The 18,637-nt window shown below is 53.8% G+C and overlaps 1 protein-coding gene across 1 annotated transcript in view; it reads left to right on the top strand.

The window, feature by feature from the left end:
• Window positions 1-572: 572 nt before the first annotated feature.
• Window positions 573-18,637, top strand: part of CRMP1 (collapsin response mediator protein 1) — a 70,064-nt gene continuing 51,999 nt past the window's right edge. Inside the window, exon 1 of the mRNA XM_040625448.1 lies at window positions 573-953. Within this exon, the coding sequence (XP_040481382.1) occupies window positions 573-953 (381 nt within the window). The remainder of the gene's footprint in view (window positions 954-18,637) is intronic.

Below are 18,637 nucleotides of genomic sequence, written 5' to 3'. Positions count from 1 at the left end.
AAGATGTGACTGAATGAGCCTGTGTGTGACTGGGAAGCCTGACTGTAATTGACTCCCATGTGCGTGTGTGTGTATGCGTGCCAGCATGTTTGTGCATTTCTCACGTGTTTTATGGCGTAATTGTCTGGTGTGCTGGTACGAACCTGTGTGTGCCTGGGGAGTGTGTGCGTGTGCTCATGCGAGTGTGTGTGTGTGCATACTCGAGGCTCCCACCCCTCGCTCTCCTCGCGCCCTGCTCTAGGCCTGGGGGCGGGGAATGGGGGTGTGGCGAGGGCACTGCGGTTCGGCTGCCCGCCCTCGGCGCTGCGGCTCCGGCACGTCACCGTCCCTCCCCGCCGTCCCCGCCCCCCGGTCCTTTGTAGCCGGCCGCTGCGCTCGCCTACAGCTGCCCGGACGCCCCGCCCCGGCCCCGCCCCGGCCCCGCCCCGCCGCGCGCCCCGCCCCGCCCCTCCCCGGGCCGCGGTCGCGCCTGGGCCGCCGCGGGCCCGCAGCGAGCGCTGAGCGCGGCGCACGGCGGTGGCCAGGGCGGCGGGCGGGCGGGAGCGCGGGTGGGAGGCCGGCCTTGGACCGGCATGGCGGACCGGCGGCGCGCGTGGAACACGGAGGACGACTTGCCCGTGTACCTGGCGCGGCCGGGCAGCGCGGCGCAGACGCCGCGCCAGAAGTACGGCGGCATGTTTGCCGCGGTGGAGGGCGCCTACGAGAACAAGACCATCGACTTCGACGCGTACAGCGTGGGCCGCCGCGGCTCAGCGCGCACGCCTCGCAGTGCTGGCCGGCCCGACGCCGTCGGCCTGCCGGGGCCCGGCGGTAGCGAGGACACTGCCAGCGACGTGAGTGAGCTCTCCGGCTCCGCGGTCAGCTCGCCCGGCGAGCGCGATGAGCGACCACCCGCGCTGCGCATCCCTTGCCCCGCGCCCCGTGACCTGCCACTCGGCCGGGACAATGGCCAGGTACCCTCGGGGCGCGCGCGGACCGGACGGGGGGCGGGGCCCTCGGGGCAGCTGGGCGTGGAGCCGCCTGAGCGGAGTGTCGGGGCCGCTGCCACCGGGCTCTAGAGGGCCACGGAAGGCCCCTCCCCCACTCCGTCACACTGGAGGGTCGGAGAGGTGGTACGATTTGGTCGGGGTTTGCCAGCCCAGCCCGTGAGACTCCAAAGGGTCCTTCGAGATCCAGCCCCCCGCTCCACTTCTGCAGGAAGGGAGAGCAAGGCTCTGAGAAGGAAAGTAAGTTGGCTACAGCCGCCCCATGGACGCTTAAAACGCGAGGGGACCTCTGGGGTGAAGTTAATCCAAGGATCCCCATTCCCTGCCTTATGAAAAGAAGGGGAGCTCCTTTCCGCATTCGTCCATTCATTTATTCCCTCACTCATTAGTGATTATGGAGCACCTACGGTGTTCCAGGCTCTGGAAAATGTTCAGTGAAATGCCTGTGGTCACACAGGTTAATGCTGAAAGGAACCTTTCCTGTATGCTCCTTCTGTGCTTTCTGGGGGAAAGATTTGGTTAAAGATTTAGATGGGTCGGGCAGATAGAACTAGAAACTGCTATCCTCAAGCACCGACATCTTCAGGGGATGCTCCTGAGTCCCACAGCACGACGCCAGTGTGCTCTCCTCACAGAGCAAGTTGGAGGCAGAGCGAAGATTTGAACCCTGGTCTCTAGCTTCCTAGACTTGGAGGTTTTTACCCTCCTAAAGTGAAGGAGCATTAGGGAGAGGGAATGCCAGGCTGTGGTCCCTATGGCTCTCCTCCCGTAAGCTAGAGGTCGCCAGGGAATTGGAGGACGATGGATGGGTAGACAGCACAGCTTTAGGATGTATGTGTGAGGGTCGGGGCCAGATGCCAGGACAAGGGAAGCTGGAACACCGGAGGGCCAGCGAGCTGTCAGCTTAGCCCAGATCTCGAAGTCTGAGCACTGCTCAGGTCCCAGACCTCTGGTAGGCGCTGGGGTCCCAGCTCAGCACGCTGGCCCCACCCCAGGCCAGGGTGGGCAACGATTCATTGTGAAAATTGAGTCAGTTAGTGCTGGTAGGCAGTGAGCATTCAATAAATGTTCGTTGTTGAATTTTACTACCATTTTTTATTAACCCTTCTTCCCTTAAATACTGTGAGAGGCATAAAGTGAGCGGGAGGAAGCAGAGCTCGATCCAGACAGAAATCTGAGAGGGCTTCCTGGAGGAGTGGGGGCTGGGCCAGCCTGCGGCTGCTACGACGCAGTACCGAGTCTCCTGCTGCTCCCATTCTCTGCTCTCCGCCTTCTGTCCCTTTGCTCGGGAACTCTCCATGGTCCTGAATTCGGCGCCCTGAAAAGGGGAAGTCTGCAATGATGGGGTGGGGGCAAGGGACGGAGATATCGAGAGAGTCATATCCTTTTCTCTACCCCTTCGTATTCTCCCCTGACCACCTCCTTCCCTGGTGGCCGACCTTGCTTGGGATGCAGACTTCTGAGCCCGAGCGGGAGGCTTCAGGGCTGCGGATCCAGAAGTCAGGGTCGGTACCGGGAAACCCTGGTTTCCAGCCAACGCACTTCGTCCTCTTGAACCTCAGCTTCTCCACCTGTGAAATGGGGATGGCATTTTTCGCCCAGCCACCCACAAGGCGTGGTGGAGTATTAGGGAGGCGAGAGCGCTTTGTGCACGTCCGGAAGCTGTCTGGAAGTGCGTCCCTGACGGAGCTACGGTCAGTGTCACCAGCGCCAGCATTGCCCCCAGGCTCTGCCTGGGCCAGCTCCGCAGCCGCGCCTAGGCATTTGGGGATGGTGGTCACTTCACCTCTTCCACTCCTCTGTCTCCCCCTCTGGCCCTCTCTTCCGTTTCTCCACGGCTTCTCGGGGACTGGACAAAAGGCGGCGCCTCTAGCGCGCCTAGGGCTCCAGAAGTCCTCAAGGTTTGGGACTGCTGAGCCGAGGGGCTCACGGTCTCCCAAGGGGAAGCGTTTTACTTTCTGCGGACCAAGCGGCCACGGGGCTCGGGTTCCGGGGCGGGCTTCGCGGCTCCAGTGCTTTGCAGAGGGTACGGGGGCCGGAGGTCCTCCCCCCGCCCAGAAAGCTCTCTCCTGGGGAGGGAGGAGGAGTTTCTGCGGCGCAGGCGCAGCGTTTGCTGAGGCCCTAGGCCGGGCGACTGCGGCGCTTTGTACCCGGGAAGTCTGCTTGGGAGCAGCGATCTGTTTGGCCAATCGCGAACCGGTGCCCCTCCCCCCGATACACACGTGGTCTTGTCCGCAGCTCTGGAGCTTCCCTGTCCAGCCTGACCCCTGGGGACGTCCTGGTGCGTGGAACCTAGGACTTAAGGACGCTGAGGAAGGAAATGTAGGCGTCATGGGAAGGGAGACCTGCAAATTCTGGTCATCAACAAGGATTTAAGACCCAGCTCAGAGCCCAGAGGCCAGACTGAATGAGTGTAGGAGAATGAGCTCTAGATAAGCTGTGCGGCTTCCAGTAACTGTTCTGCCGTAGCTAATATACTTTGCACCTGAGATATCATTTTATTTCTGTAAGCCCCAACTTTCCACCTGTAAAATGGGAAAACAATGGCCTAGTGTTCCTGGAATACTAAGTTGCTTCTCTTTTGTGAATCTACAACTCCACATCTCTGGCCAAGGCATCTCTGGCCTCCTGTCCTGGTGTGGGTGACTGGCCTCTAGGTGGCTGTGGAGGGAAGGACTTCAGGCCTCAGCCTGCGTAGGGGGGTGCTTTACCACCCCTAGCACACCCTCCCTCTGGGTGGCAACTTGAAAGTAAAGAAGATGGGTCTTTTAAAAGATACTGCGGGTTTATTTTGCAGGCAGAAAGTCAATGGCAGAGAAGTTTAACATTTTGTTCTGTCTGGAGATTTGGGGCACCTGGCTAGGGTTTTGGGGGCTTGCTAGGACTCCCCCTTTCCCCCTTCCTTCTATTCTCCTTTCCTGTCAAGAAGTTTACCAAGCTATGTCCTGGCTTCCTGCCCACCTCCTCCCCAGAGCAACATCTGGGTCGGGGGTGCTCGGACTATGGTACTATACACTGGGAGGCAGGACATCTATTCTCCTCTTGTTCCCCCAGCCCCTCCTGGGGTCTGTGGGGACCTTAGTACCAGTGGTATGGCCCTCCAATCACTGGTAGGCAAGACTGTGGGGGTGACCTGGTGGCCTCCGGCCCGGCTGCTGTGTGATGAGAAGCTGCTGCAGGGGGCAGAGCAGGTCAGCCATTAATTAGGTTCAGGCCTTGTCTCTCTCATCCCTGCTGCACTCCCTTGGCCTGGCAGTAAGGCTCCTGCTGAGCCCTCAGGGAGGCTGATTCAATGATGGGAGAGGGAAGGGTAGCAGAAAAGGCTTTATGGAGAGGACACTGACGATGAGTCTGGAAGATGGGTAACCTTTTGTCTGGGATTAGATATTAGGGAAGAGGGTACAGCTTGAATTAAAGGCTTGGAGTCCCTGGAGATGGAAAAGCGCTTGATCTATTCAGGGAGTGCGCACAGCGGTTGGACAGACGTACGGAGGCTGCAGCAAGAGAGGCAGGAGAGGGCGGGGGCAGTCTTTGGGCCCGGTCCCGAGGGCCCCCGAACGCTCCAGCAGCTCCGGCGGGTCCTCCGCGCCCGCCCCACACTCCCTCCCCGGCGCAGCTGTTCCGGGGAGGCCGGCAGATGCCGGGCCGCACACCTGTGGCGCTGCCGCGGGCTTTGCCGGCTCAGCCCAAGGCCGTCTCTGGCATTTAAAAGCACCCTGAAAAACAGACCTTCCCAATCGCGAGAGCGAGGCCGGGGCGCCGCCGAGGGCGTGTGCGAGGGGCGGGGGTCGGCGGGGCTGGGCGGTTCGGGGGGCGGGGGGCGGAGTGGGGGGATCGGAAGGGAAGAGCTTCCTGGTTCGAGCCGAGAGGGGCGAATCGGGCTCGGCTCCGCGCCGCCGGGAGGAGCTGTCTGTCTGTAGCCCCCTCCTCCCGCCCTCGCCTCTCCCTCCTCCTCCCGCCCTCCTCACCGAGCCGGGCGGTGCTGGCAGCCGGAGCGGCGGCGGCGGGCGGGCCGAGCAGCCGGGGCAGCGGGTGCGTGGGCAGCCGCGGGCGCCGAGCCTCCGTCCCTCTCTACTGCCCTCCCGGGTCTTTGTCACCGCGCCCGCGGGGAGCGGGTCCGGTTGAGAGCCGGGCGGAGCGAAAGACAGCCCCACAGGTCCGCCGGCCGGGCCGAGGGCGCCAGCAGGGCCATGTCTTACCAGGGCAAGAAGAGCATTCCGCACATCACGGTAAGCCGGGCCTCACCCCCACCGCCTCCCCGCCGCTCTTTGTGGGGTGGGGGTGGTCGCCGCCAGGGTCGGGATCCGCGGGGGGATGGCAGGGGCGGCCCCCGAGGCTTCCTGCGTGGCGGCGGGTGGGGCGGGGCTGATCTCAGCATTGCAGCCCCCTCCCCCCAGCCTCTGGGGACAATGGTGGTGGTGGGGGGAGCCCCGCATGGCTAGGCGGGGCTGGAGCCTCGGGTCCCTCTCCCCGCGGGCTTGCCGCCCCCCAACCCCCCACCCCACGGGAAGTGCCGGAGGCTGGCGTGGACCGGGAGGATGCAGAGCTGAACAAAAGAGGGAGGGGCGCGGGGGCCCGAACCCCTCCCTCCAGCCCTGGAGCCGGGATGGGGCGGGGAGTGGCGAGCGTCCTGCGCCTGGCCTCCGCACCGTCCAGCTCTTGGCCCTCGCCGCGGAGTTCCTTCCCTGCCCGAGGAAGGAAAAATCCCGTCCTCCGCCTCCCACTCCCCGCCCATACTGATGGAGTGGAAGCCTGGACCTAGAGACAGCGCCATGATGGAGCGCCCCTCCCATTCCTCACCGCAGCTAAAAATAAATCTAATGGGGCCGCACTGGCAGCTGTGGTCCCAGAAGGGTTAACGCTGAGGGGTAGGAGGGTGGTGGGGGCTGAGCCGTCCGCCGTCCCTGGGTGTGGCCGGAAACAAAGGATCCGTGCTTTGTCTCCGGTGGGGAGCTGAGGGCTGAGGGAGCGGCTTTGGGGAGACCTGGCCTCCACCCCATTCCCTCCCTGGCACCGGAGTCGAGCCAAACCAGTCCTGAAGGATGTGGCTCACAGGCGCTAGGGAAGCCTGTGGACCTTTGGTGGCGGTGCTGGAATAGCCAGGTGCTGGGAGGTGGCATTCTGGGTGTGATAGAGGCCTCCAGCATGATACCTGAGGTTGGAGGACAGGAAACCCAGCCTACTCATTTATCCAGGATCCTGGCTCCTGGAGCCCAAGGGCACCAACAGGAGCGCAGCCTTGGGTAGGGGAAGGGAGCTGACATTTCCCATTAGCCTGCCCAGTCTTGGGCAGATACTGTTTTGAGTCTTCTCAATAAATCCTTTGAAGGAGACATTGTCTACCCAAGCCTCCCAGAGGTTGGAGCACAAGTGAGAGGCAGGTTGGGACAGAGCCCCCCTAGGCCCCCACCCCTGTGCCTCCTCTCCGACTGTGGGCTGAGTCTTCCCTTGGAAAAGCCCTCCTGGGCCCAGCTTCAGGTCTTGCCAGCAGACCTTTGGTGAGTTCCTGTCTAGAGGTGTGACCCCTGAGGGTAGAGACCATCTCTCACCCACCCATAATCCCTGCCTTCTGAGATTCGAAGGTGTGAGTGGCCAGTCCTATAACACTCTGGTTGCCTAAGAATCAATGGAAGAGGCGTGGCTGCCCCAGGCAAGCAGTGTGGCAGGAAAGGGGGGTTTGTTTGAGCAGGTCCCTGCCTTGCGACTCTCTAACCCTGAACCTCAGGGGAACCAGGGTGAGTGATGGGAGTGGAGGTGATGCAGTGACTGCTGAGTCTGGAGCCTTGGGTCCCATTGTGGCTGTGGCCCATGGCAGGTCTGTCCCCCTCTTAGGAACCTGGTTTCCAAGAACGTGGTTTTGCCCGATGGTCTTTGAGGCAGGTGTGTAAGAAAAGTACCCCAGACTGGAGCAGCTGCCCTGCCCCCCTGCTGTGGCCCTCAGGAGTGGGGATGGCTGCCCAGGCTTTTGTACCAGACGGATCTGGGAGCTCAGCCTCCCTCTGCCACCTCTCAGCCTCTGAGCTCTGACATTCCACATGGGCCCACACTGGCCACTTCCCAGGACCAGTGTGCATCCAAGAGGACTCTGGCAAAGCACTTAGTGTGTGTTAGGTGCATAATAAGGGCAGGAGAACTGCTGGCTGATTCTGCTGCTTTCGTCTTTGTGCGAAGCCAGTAGTCAACCTGTGTGTCGAAGAGAACCAAATGGAGTGGTTCTAGCAGCTTCGATAGCATGGGTGAGTGGGGAGGAGATGCCGAAAAGTATACTTAGTTCCTGGGAAGGAGGCTCTTGATGACCATTTATTTGAGCTTCATTCGGTCCACATAAGCCCACTTCACCCAGAGAGACTTGTGGTTTAAAGAAACAGCAAACCAGGGAGGATGGACTTGGATGGAGCTCCTTTGTAGGACCCTCAGCTTCCTGAGGATCTTTTGCTGATAATGTACACGTTGTGACAGGAACCGGAAGGCCATTAAATGAGTGGCAGGGCACTGTGGCTTTCCAGATGCGGCACCCGTAGTTTGCACAATAGTACATTTGGTAAGTTAGTAATATGGACTGCGCGGGCCGGGCACTGTGCTGGGTGCTGGGGAAGGTAGGCATGAGATGGGTTTGCCCGTGCCTTCCCAGAGTTCGGCAAAGACAGACATTTCTGCCTGAAATTGCATCCAAGTGTGGGGGGTGTCCTAAGGGGACACACAGGAGGCTGGTGGAAACCATAGAAGGGGCACCCATCCTAGTGCTGGGAGGAGGGGGTTTCTGCATGAGTGGAAGGAGGCCCAGAGGCAACTGAGTGTGGGAGAAAATGAAGGCAGGTCAGTGCTGTGCGAACCTCTGCTTCCAGGTGCGGCTGCTCTGAGCAGGGATAGCGAATCCTGGATGTTTTTGGTAGCCCTGGCGTGTGTGGCCTGTGGAGGGACTTGGGTGTTGAAAAGGACCAAGATACAACTCTCAGCTCATCCCCAAGATCCCACCTGCTGGATGTTGGGTCACTCTGTGCCCCACTGAGCCTCAGTGTTGTCGTCTGAACAATCAGGACAAGGTTCCAGATTAGCCAGAGCATCCAGAGATGGGGGAGAGGGTACTTGAGCAGAGGAGGAGAAGGGACATCCCAGGCGGGGCATGGCTGAGTTAGGAAAATGTTGAATGTGATGGGGCATCTTTCCTTCTGTTTCCCACCGCAGCCTTTTCCTGAGATCATAGAGTACCCAACAGAGAGGAGGGAAAAAGCAGAAACACTTAGCTTCAGCCCCTAAGGATTGTTTAAAATATTTACAAAGCTCTTTCATGTGTGGCTTTTTAAAAAATTAATGGCACAGCCAGGGATTAACTTAGCTAAAGCTGTTTCTGGAGCCCACTGCAGTGGGTAAGTGTGAGAACATCCTGGGCGTGGCTCTGAGCAAACAAAGGCACATGGCTTCCTGGCCCCGCAGAAGCCCGGGGGGGGGGGGGGGAGACCAGAGTGTCCACCACAATGGTGAAGAATTATTATTATTTAAAGTAGGACTTCATGAAGACTGGTCATTTGTGGGTTTGCAGGCTGTTACAGCATTCAGCATGACCTCCGTGATCTCTCACTGGGTTTTCAGAGCAGTCCAACGAGGAAGGCAGGCTAGCCATATCCTTGTATCCCAAAGAGTAAGCGAAGGTTCACAGAGACTTGGTGGGCACGTAAAAATTCTTGCAGTAGCCTGTGGAGGAAGGAAGAACCAAATGCAAGCAGAGGGGCTAGAAGGGCTGGTCTGCTTGCTATGAAAATCACTATCCGCTTGAAATCGGTGTGTGTCTGTGCGGGCGTGCGTTCCATCAAACAATGAAGATGAGCAGGGAGGAAAGAGATCAGCAAGGGAAACTCACATCAGACTCAATTAGTTATTCTAATGTGCAAATATGCAAAACACGTGAGACCTGTTACACTTCTTCCTGGGGATACCATTCAGTTTATCTACACATACTCAGTTTATTTACCCCCCCTTTTTTTTTACACAAAGAATTTGAGATGCCCGCAGGGATCTGTCATGCATATAGTGAAATCTTGGAATACCAGGGCTGAGGATCGAGGAAGAGCTGGGAACAGACCTGCCAGTGTTTCAGGCCACTGGAGGTGTGCAGCTGACATCAGATACCGATTCGGAGCTTCTGTCGTCCAGGACAGAGAAGCAAACACCCTCAGTTTCTTCAAGTGGGCCATATTCTTAGGGGAAAAATTATTTTGTTTAAATTAAATTCTTAAAAAGCATTTCAGAGAGGGTAACAATGATATCGTTAAGACTTCTGTAACCCAGCTATGCCAACTTAGCCCTGCATGTCTGTTTCTCGTGATGAACTTGGCCACGACTGAATCCATGGGACGCACGTGATGTGACATATGTGAGTGTGCCTGGCACATTTCAGTGGCTGACAGATGATCGTTCCCTTCTCCAGACTCAGGCTCTCTCTTTGAGGAAACGAAAACTCAGAATGGCAGGTGAGCAGGCAAGCGTTCACCGCGTATCTGTTCTGTTCTTGGAACTGTGCAGGGTGTGACGGGCAGCTAAAAATACCTATTTCATGATCCATGACCTTAACAAGCTTACCAAGGTGACAAGTACACACACGAGCAATTAAGGATGACAGAGCACAGGTGTTAGAGGGACTTGGGGAGGGGAGGACTCAGTGTTGGTGGAAGCTGTAGGGGGTGGCTTCCTGGGACTTGGGGTGCAGGATGAGCTAGATGTTGAAGGATTTAATTGGGGGAGACAAGGGAAGAGCATACAAGGCAGGTGGAACAGCCTGTACAAGACTTGGGCTGGGGAATGAACGTGGTCAGAAGAGAGTGAGACATTGGATGCAGATGGATCGGGGGGTGGGGAACGGGAGATAAGTGTGAAGGGGTGCGGGTATGGGGGGAGTCTATGACATTTTGGAGGTCAGGTAGAATGTACCCAACGTGATGGAAATAGCACATAGGTCCCAAGTCTGGCTCAAATGCAGGTGGGATATTTGATCCCAGGCAAATCACTTCCTTTCCCTGGGCTTCAGAATCCTTTCCCTCCCTCCCTCCCTCCCTCCTTTCTTTCTTTCCTTCCTTCCTTCCTTCCTTCCTTCCTTCCTTCCTTCCTTCTCTTTCTCTCTTTCTTTCTTTCTTTCTTTCAAGATTTTATATATTTATTTGAGAAAAGAGAGAGCAGGGGGAAGAGCAGAGGGAGAGCGACAGGCAAACTGGGCTGAGCACGGAGCCTGATGCAGGGCTTGATCTCATGACCTTGAGATCATGACCTGAGCCGAAACTGAGAGTTGGATGCTTAACCGACTGAGCCACCCAGGCGCCCGGGGATTCCTTTTCTTTATAGAGTTGGAGTAGATGACCCAGTTCCAAGTTTAGGACACTCTGACTTTATTCTGTGGGTAACAGGAAGCCACTGGAAGTTCGTGGCCTGCGAAGCTGGTATGATAAGGGCAGCATGGAGGAGTGTGGCTTCTGAAACCAGACAGTTTGGGTTTGGAGGCTAATTGTTCCACTGATTCGCTGTGTAATTGGGGCAAGTGTCTTATTCTATCTAAGCACCAGTTTTCTCATTTGTGAAATGGGGATAATAATACTCCGTAGGGTTTTTGCCTGAGAATTAAATGACCTACTATGTGTCAGCCGCCTAGGCTGGTGCCTGCATGAGCTGTATCCTTTATAGGTTAGTTGTTGTTACTCTTATTGTGCGAAGGTGTCTTAGCTTTGTTCCGTAGCAAACCACTGCCATGTCTGGCTTCCAACAACATACATTTAATTCTTGTTGATGCTGTATGAGGGCCTTGGATTGGCTGTAGCTTTGCCCCTGGATGCTGGTGAACAATGGGTCTGTTCCTTATATGGCCTCACTTTGGGGCTCAGGCCGAAGGAGCTGAGGAGAGAGGCACCAGAGACTGGTAGCAACCTGACACGCCTTTAAGGACTTGCGCTCAATTACGGCTCACAGTCACATGGTCAAAGCAAGTCACGTGATCAGACCTCAATCAACGGAGAGAAGCCCCATGATAAGCTTTCTTAAGGAGATACGAGGATTAGGTGTGAAAGTTATGGCAAAAAAAAAAAAAAAAAGAGAGAGAGAGAAAAAGAAAGGGCACATAAATCATGGTAATAAACACTTGTTGGAGCTACTGATGAGGTGGTCAGGAAGTGTAAGGGGTGAGTTTGGAAGAAAAGGCCTGTGCTGGTTCTTAGGTTGAATGAAGTTGGGAATGAGCACCAAGCTGAGGTGTCTGGCGGGTGATTGGAAATCCAGATTGGGGCTGGGGCAGGGGGGGGGCGGTGAGAGCCAAGGACCAGATATGGAGATTAGGAACCCATTACAAAAGGCACCAGTAGAAGATAGGAAATGTGAGCTATTCTAGCCACCAGTGGGCCGCAGCCCATGAGCTGTGAGCAGAGTGATGTATTAAAAAAATCCTCTGCAGATGTGCTGCTAAATTTTGATCAGCACGTAAAATTTATATTTTCGCAACCGAGTCTACAAATCGTTCTAGTAACACGTATCAGGTGGAATCCTGGGCAGTCACGACAAGCAGGGAGGTGTTGAATGAGTCTAATTTTTTTGTGAATCAAAGGAAGCTCCTGCCCTAGAAAGCAAGCCTCTAGAGGACTTTGCCCTCGTGCGGATAAAAGGACCCAGAGTCAGGGCCCTGGACAGTGCCGTGGTGCTGAAGCGGAACCACGTGAGCTCTTCAGGCCCCTGCGACAGGCTGTCGCACAGTAGTAGGGATGTGCTGTGCATGCTGACTGACGTGGTTTTGTGTAGGTCTTTAGTTACGGTAAGAATGCTGCAGTTTTTTATACCGTTTGAACATGTGTTCTGAACACAGGTTGAGATTCGTTGCCCCGGAGAGATGCAGTGATGAAATCCTAACTTTGCTCTGAGAAAAGACCACTGTGAATTGGTGTTGGTGGCTTGGGGGAAGGAGAGGGATCTAGGGTGTTTCCTAGAGACGCTGGTCTGGAAAACAAGAGCAAGCAGGGAAAAGGAGGGAAGCGATGGCTGTGGACATTCGAGGTTGCTGCTGCCCACTCCTTCCTTGGGCTTGTACTGCAGGCAGCTGGAACATTCTCCCTGACCAGCCTTACCCCTGTCCAGCCCTCCACCCCCATATAAGCTGTGTCCGTTCTCCATGGAGGATCCTTCCCCCGGGGGCTGGGAGCTGTGAGCGCTCCCACGTCAGTAACTTTAGTTTGTCCACTTGCTTGAACGCTGGAGGGCTGGGACAGCGTCCCATTCTCTTTGGCATCTCTCAGGAGTGCTCTGGCAGGCAGGTGACTCACAGAGAAGCTTCACACTGCGCGGGCGGATGAATGAAACCAGGCTGCAAAGGGTGTTGCTTTGCTGAGTGAGGTTTCAGCCGCTTCTGCATTCGACTTTCCTTAACAAATATCCTGTCTGTGGATTTAGTATTTGGGTGGTTACCATCCAGAAGAAGATGAGGGTGGCATGAAGGGTTTTTGGTGCTCTAAAAAGGGCCTCCCAAGTGGTACTTTGGCAGGAGGGAGAGGACAGAGCTGGTCTATTAATGGGCTTCGTTGCATTTCCCACTGAAAAGCAAGATTGTACAATAAGGGCCTTCAGTTTAAGCTGGAGCGTCATAGCACGCATGTCCCCTAGGCCTTGACTGAATAATGACCTCGGGTCAGTTCCGTGGCTCAGTGGGTCTGATGCAAAATTGCGCAGAGCAAACAGGTAGCTGTTTTAGAGTATGTACCTGTCCCCAAAGTATGCTGCCCTGTATTTTGTCCCATACTCATAGACCCTTAGGGCTGAAGTCCTAATAATATCTCAGCAAACATTTGATTTATACAACCTTAAAGTCAAAAGGAATCTTTTAAGTTATGCAAAATTTTCAATGTTAAGAAGGTAGGAAGTGGTGTCTGTTGCTTCTCCCCGATGCCCCCATCTCTCCTCTAGTGTAGGAATTCCAAATACCCTCTCCTTGCATACCTCTGGTGACAGGGAGATCAGCACTTTACTCAGCAGCCTGCTTTACTCTTGGGTAGCTCCGTTGTTGGAAAGCTCACGTGTGTGTGGACTGAGAGTCTGCCTCTTGCTCTGCTTTTGCCCCCAGAGTTTTCACAGTTCTCCCTTTCTTCCATACTGGCATTCCTGGGGGCTCCGGAGGGCATTTCTCCTTACCCAGGACCCTCTCTTTTGCAAAATGGCCCTGGTGATCTATTCCTCATGGAGTACACTTTCCAGGAGCAATGTTAGAATTTTTCATTCCTTTTTTCTCCTTTCATTTTCTTCTTTTCTCGTTCTTTATTTCTGGGCATGCAGAGCAAAATAGACTCAAAATAAAATTTTAATCATTGGGCAGTTTTCAAACTGGCTTAAAAACTTTCTAGGTTCACAGACACCTTTGAGAAGCTGATAAAAACAATGGAAACTTTTTCCTGCTTCCTCAGTGCTTGGACACGGGACATTTGGCATAAAATATTGGACCACATAGACCAGTATTCAGCGTCTGAAGTGTACAAAGTGCTCTTATACATTATCTTTAGTAATCCTGTGGGTTGGTACTTTGATTAGTTCCATTTACAGATGAGGAGACTGAAGTACGCAGAGGTTAAGTATCTTGTCCCAGGTCACGCAGCTGATGGGCATACGCTGTAGTCTCTGGCGTGAAGGATCCCCCAGTCTTGTGGGAGAAATAGACAGACGAAGACGAGCTGGAAGATGAGCGTCATGGAGCAGTGCTAACCATGAGGTACATGCCTCTAGCTGTGGGAACTGCGCAGGCTGACCATGTGCTCCTGGGGTCAGGACGCTGTGGCGCACAGGGTGAGTTGGAAATCCTTGGGTAGAGCAAGTTTGGCAGGAAGGTCATAGAAAGACATGGGGGCGTGAAGCTGCAGGTTAAGAGCCAGTGTGCAGTAAGGAGTGGAATGTGGGAACACACGGCTGGCGGAGGGGAGGGGTCAGGCCAGAAATTACCCAGGTGGGAGTACTTTGCCCTATGCATGAGGACAAGCTGGTGAAGGGTTTAAAGGGGAGGTGTGACATGGTTGCATTTGTGTTTCAGAAAGGTCACTGGCCGTCATGTGGAGGGGACAAGACAGGAGCAGGGAGACAGGTGGCGAAGGTGAACTGGGACAGGTGCAGTAGGAGGTGGGAATCAGCAGGTGCATGTGAGGATTTTCTGGACCAGATGCAATAAGATCTAGGAAAGACTTGGGTCTGAAGTGAGAGTGTAGAGAGAGGTCAAAGATGGAACTGAGCATCTCAATGAGATCTAACTCCCCATGTTGCAAAGGTTAAAAAAAAAGACAAAAAACACCCCACGAGAACCAGGCACAGATCTAAGTGCCTGTCCATGTGTTAATTCATTTGTCTTTCGAAAAAGAGCTCTCTGCATTACAGGTGGGAAACTGACACAGGCAGAGGAGAACTTGCCTGGGGCACAGGCTGAGTAAGGGTGGGGCCAGATTAGAGCTCCGGCAGTGTGCTTGGCACCCACAGACTTAACCAGCAGGCCACTCTGCCTCTTTGTCAAATGAGATAGTGGGTGTGGAAGCATCCGGCTCACAGGAAGCATTGCCAATGTTTATTAGGCGAATAGGTCTCTGCATTTAATATCTCCCCACTGGGGAGCTCTTAGCAGCTTTCAGAGCCCTTTAATCTGCCTTACTCCCTTTCGGCCTTAACGGCAGCAGTCCTATCAGGAGGGCAGGTCAGTGCATGGCATTGGGATTGTGCTTGGTAAATACTTGAATGGGTCTATGTGGTCGGTTCTTGCTTGTTCGCATTTTGCAGAGGAGGGAACTGAGGCTCAGACATGTTAGCCAGGTACAGTGAGGAGAACACAGGATAACCACTCCAGGGGCAATGTCATTCTGTAGGGACCAGGTGGAACTAGGTTCAAATCTGGCAGCACCCATTCCTGGCTGTGTAACCTTGAGAAATTACTTCACTTCTCTGAGCTTCCTTGCTTGTAGCAATCATACCCACTTTTTTAAAATTTTTTATTTCATTTATTTCCCTTTTTTTTTTTTTTTTTTGAGAGAGAGAGTGCCAGTAAGGGGCAGGGGGGGTGAAGAGGGAGAGGGAGAGAATCTTAAACAGGCTCCAGGCCCAGTGTGGAGCCTGTCATGGGGCTTGATCTCATGACCCTGGGATCATGACCTGAGCCGAAATCAAGTCAGACACTCAACCGACTGAGCCGCTCAGGCACCTCAATTATACCCACTTCTTCAGGTAACTTAATTAAAAATGAAAACCCATGTAATGCAGAACCGACACTTAGAATGTGCTCAGAAATGTGATTTCCTTGAAGGTAGAGGATTTCTGTCCAGGTTGCTTTGTATGAGGTGAAAAGCAGAGACAAGGCAACACAGGGGTCTCGACATAGACCCAGATGTAGCTAGCGCCATCCTTCCTCCTACAGGCAGCCTGAGGGCCCTGCCCACTCCTGGGGTCATCATGCAGGTGGGTTAGTTTAAAACCAGATGATCCGTCCATGAGGGAGTATTTCCTGACTGTCTGCCGGTGTCATGGGACCTGAGAGCTCGCTGTTAAAACTGCAGTTGTCATGGAAATGGGCCCGAGCTTCCAGAGAAGGCCTGCAGTCCATGGGGACCACTGCTATTTCTGCTTCATGAAGGAGGAAAATGCCGCTGTGCTCTCTACCCGTGCAAGTGCAGAATGAATGTGTGTTAATTAGGTTTGGTGTCAGGTCTGTTGCCACTTCCAGGGCTGCCTTCCTGGAAAGTGTGGCAAAGCGCTGCTGGCTGGCTGGCTTCCCCCTGCGGCAAATCAAAGGCAAACGGGCTGGTTTTCTGGGAGTACCTAGGTGTGCAGGTGCGCCGTATGGTAGCACTTGCTGCAGCAGGAAGGTCGGATGGGAGATCTGCAAGGGGAGCCTGCAAGGACAGGGGCTCTGGTTGGTAAAGGTAGGAACGGAGTCATGGAGTTATGAAGTATTTGAGCCAGAAAGTTCCTCAGATGGCTCTCAGCATAGAATCTTGATGGCGTATTAGTTCACTTCGACACAATCATGCCCCATCACAAACAACCTTGTAATTCTGACTTCCAGCCCCAAATATTTATTGCTTATCAGTCTGTGGGTGGCAGAAGTGTAGCAGAGCTCAGCTAGATTTGTCTTCAGGCTTCTGTTTGTGTCATGTATTCTCCTCGTATCCCCTCCTTCTGGGACTCAGAATGAAGGAGGCTCCTTCTTTGGGTCATGTGGTTTTCATGGGGGAAGGTGGACTGTCAAGATCAAGCTGAATCCCACCTGCTTCTTAAAGCTTGTGCTCAGACTGGTGCACTCACATCCACTCTCATTCTGTTGGTCAAAGCAAGTCACATGACAGTACCCTCGGCTGGTGGGGCAGGAGGGCACTGCACCTACATCGGAGCATGGCAAGGGTGGGGGAGCAGAAAGAATCGCAAAAAAAAAAAAAAAATTGCACAACCCACCACAGAGGGTCCGTATCAAGATTATTTGGAGGTGTGTGTTAATTACATAAATTCTTGGCCCGCAAGCTATATCTGGTAAGTGAAAATCTTGACAAAAGCACCTGGATTGGAATTTTTAGCAGACAATCCCAATGGATTTTGGGGATCATCTAGGCTTGGGTGCTGTGTTATAAGTTGTAGATGCATGAATAAGGTATGCCTACCTGTCCTTTTGAACGTTTGGGTTGTAAACATAAACCTCAACATTAGTGACTTATGGAGTCTGAAGGACTGGTCACTTTTAAAACTCACCTTGACATTTCTTCTGTCTTAAGAGAATGCAGTTCAATGCATGGTCAAGCACCTGTCTATCAAAACGGGGCTTCCCAGATCTTTTTGAGACTCACTTCCGTGCCAGCCCTTTGAAGGAAGGGATTCTTCATTTTTTCCAAGGAGTGACTGGTTATTTCATTACTCTGATTTAGAGTCTTAGTGAAGCATTGTGTATTAGTGAAGCATTGTAGGAGAGGGGACATAGGACCACATGCCCTCCCCCCAACTTCCTGGGTAGGAGAATTAAAGTATTGGAAGGGTGATACTAAGCCTTAGTGCGAATGTAACCAAGAAGAGCAGTGAAGAACTACAAGGAGGAATGAGGGAGAGGCATCTTAAGCTTCCCAGGGATGAGGGAGAGGCATCTTCAGCTTCCCAGGGATGAGGGAGAAGCATCTTCAGCTTCCCGGGGTTTGGAGAAACCTTGCTGTCCCAATGCTTAATGACGTTTCAGGACCATGGACAGCACACCGCTTCCACTTCCCCTTCCTTATTTACTGCGTGGAACCTGGAACTTCGAGAACACTGTGTCTATGCATATACCATCTATTTTGTTGGCAGGCTCCACTTCTCTCCCTTTTTTAGTGTCTTTGAACTTCTCATATTTCAGAACCCAGCTCAGATGTCCCCTCCTTGATGACATAGTCACTGTCGTTCCCTCTCTCTGTAGTAACAGCTTTGGTTTTCTGCTATTTCCCAGATACCCAAGGTTGCTAAACTGGTGATTTGGAGTAAGTGTTGATTTGATTAGCACAGCACCTCTCTTTTCTTCCAAGCCTGCCTAGACCTTAATGGGTTTTCCAACCCTCTGACTTTGCGGTGGAGAGGACAGATTTTATTCCCACCAAGCAGGAGGGAGAACAGAATGCAGGGAGACTTAATGCTTCCCTCAGGGATAGACAATGATGCAGAAACTTCACTGTGACCCAAACCTCCCCTCCTAGCTAGGCTGACTGTTGGTTACTTTGCTACTGTGTGGGTAAGGATGTCTGAAGCTTTAAGGGCTAATTTTTGTGTGTAGCACTCAACATAGTACTTAGTGTTTGTGAAGAGAATGAAGGCGTCCTGCCAACACCAGCTCTCTCCCAGTTGGGGCTGGATGAGAGATGATGGTGGGTTTGCAGACAAACTCTTCCCTTCCCTGAGCTTCTCCTCTGACTCACAGGACCTTTGGCAGAGACGTGATTACTGCCCAGAACCAGGGTTTAGGTGGGCCCCTCCTGAGGGACTCCTTCAGCATCATCTGTGTTGTGCAGGCTTTGCATTAAGCCAGCTTCTCTTCCCGGCAATAGGCTTAGGCTTTCAGGGAATTTTAAAGGCAGAAAAAGAGATTTCTGATGTGTCTGTCTGCTCTTTTCTCCTGTTCTCTGTTTCTTGCCCCACCCCCTCTTCCTCCATCCCTTTCTTCCCTCTTGTCCATTTCCCTCCCTCTCCATCTCCCATTCCTATCCCCTCCTTCTCATTCCCTTCCTCCCTCATTTCAAACCTTCTCTTCTTTCTCCCTTTCTCCTTGCCTCCTGTCTGTCACCCTTTCTCCTGCAGCCCACTAAACATTTGCTAAACACTGCTGGCTTGTCCTTGGGGATCCAGAGATGAATCACCCCAGGCACTCTGGCCACAAAGGGATGTCTGGCCCTGCAGGAGATGGGCACGTGAACAGTGACCTTGATGTGGACTCAGTGTTGTGGCAGAGGAGTGTGCAAGGCGTAGTGGGACATGGGGGCACCCCACAGTCTCTGCTGGGGGGAGTCAGTTACTACCAGAAAGATCTACTCTCCCCTCCTGAATTACTACCATATAGAGAGTTTGGTATTTTGCTTTTCACCTAACATTTTATTATGTAGCACTTTTGTCTGTCCTTAAAAATTCCTGGGAAATGTTTTAGTAGATGAATGATACCTCATTAG

Source organism: Ursus maritimus, unplaced genomic scaffold (genome assembly GCF_017311325.1).
Source record: "Ursus maritimus isolate PB19 unplaced genomic scaffold, ASM1731132v1 scaffold_8, whole genome shotgun sequence".
In the NCBI taxonomy this organism is placed as follows: Eukaryota; Metazoa; Chordata; class Mammalia; order Carnivora; family Ursidae; genus Ursus; species Ursus maritimus.
This window is presented reverse-complemented; position numbering and strand designations above follow the sequence as displayed.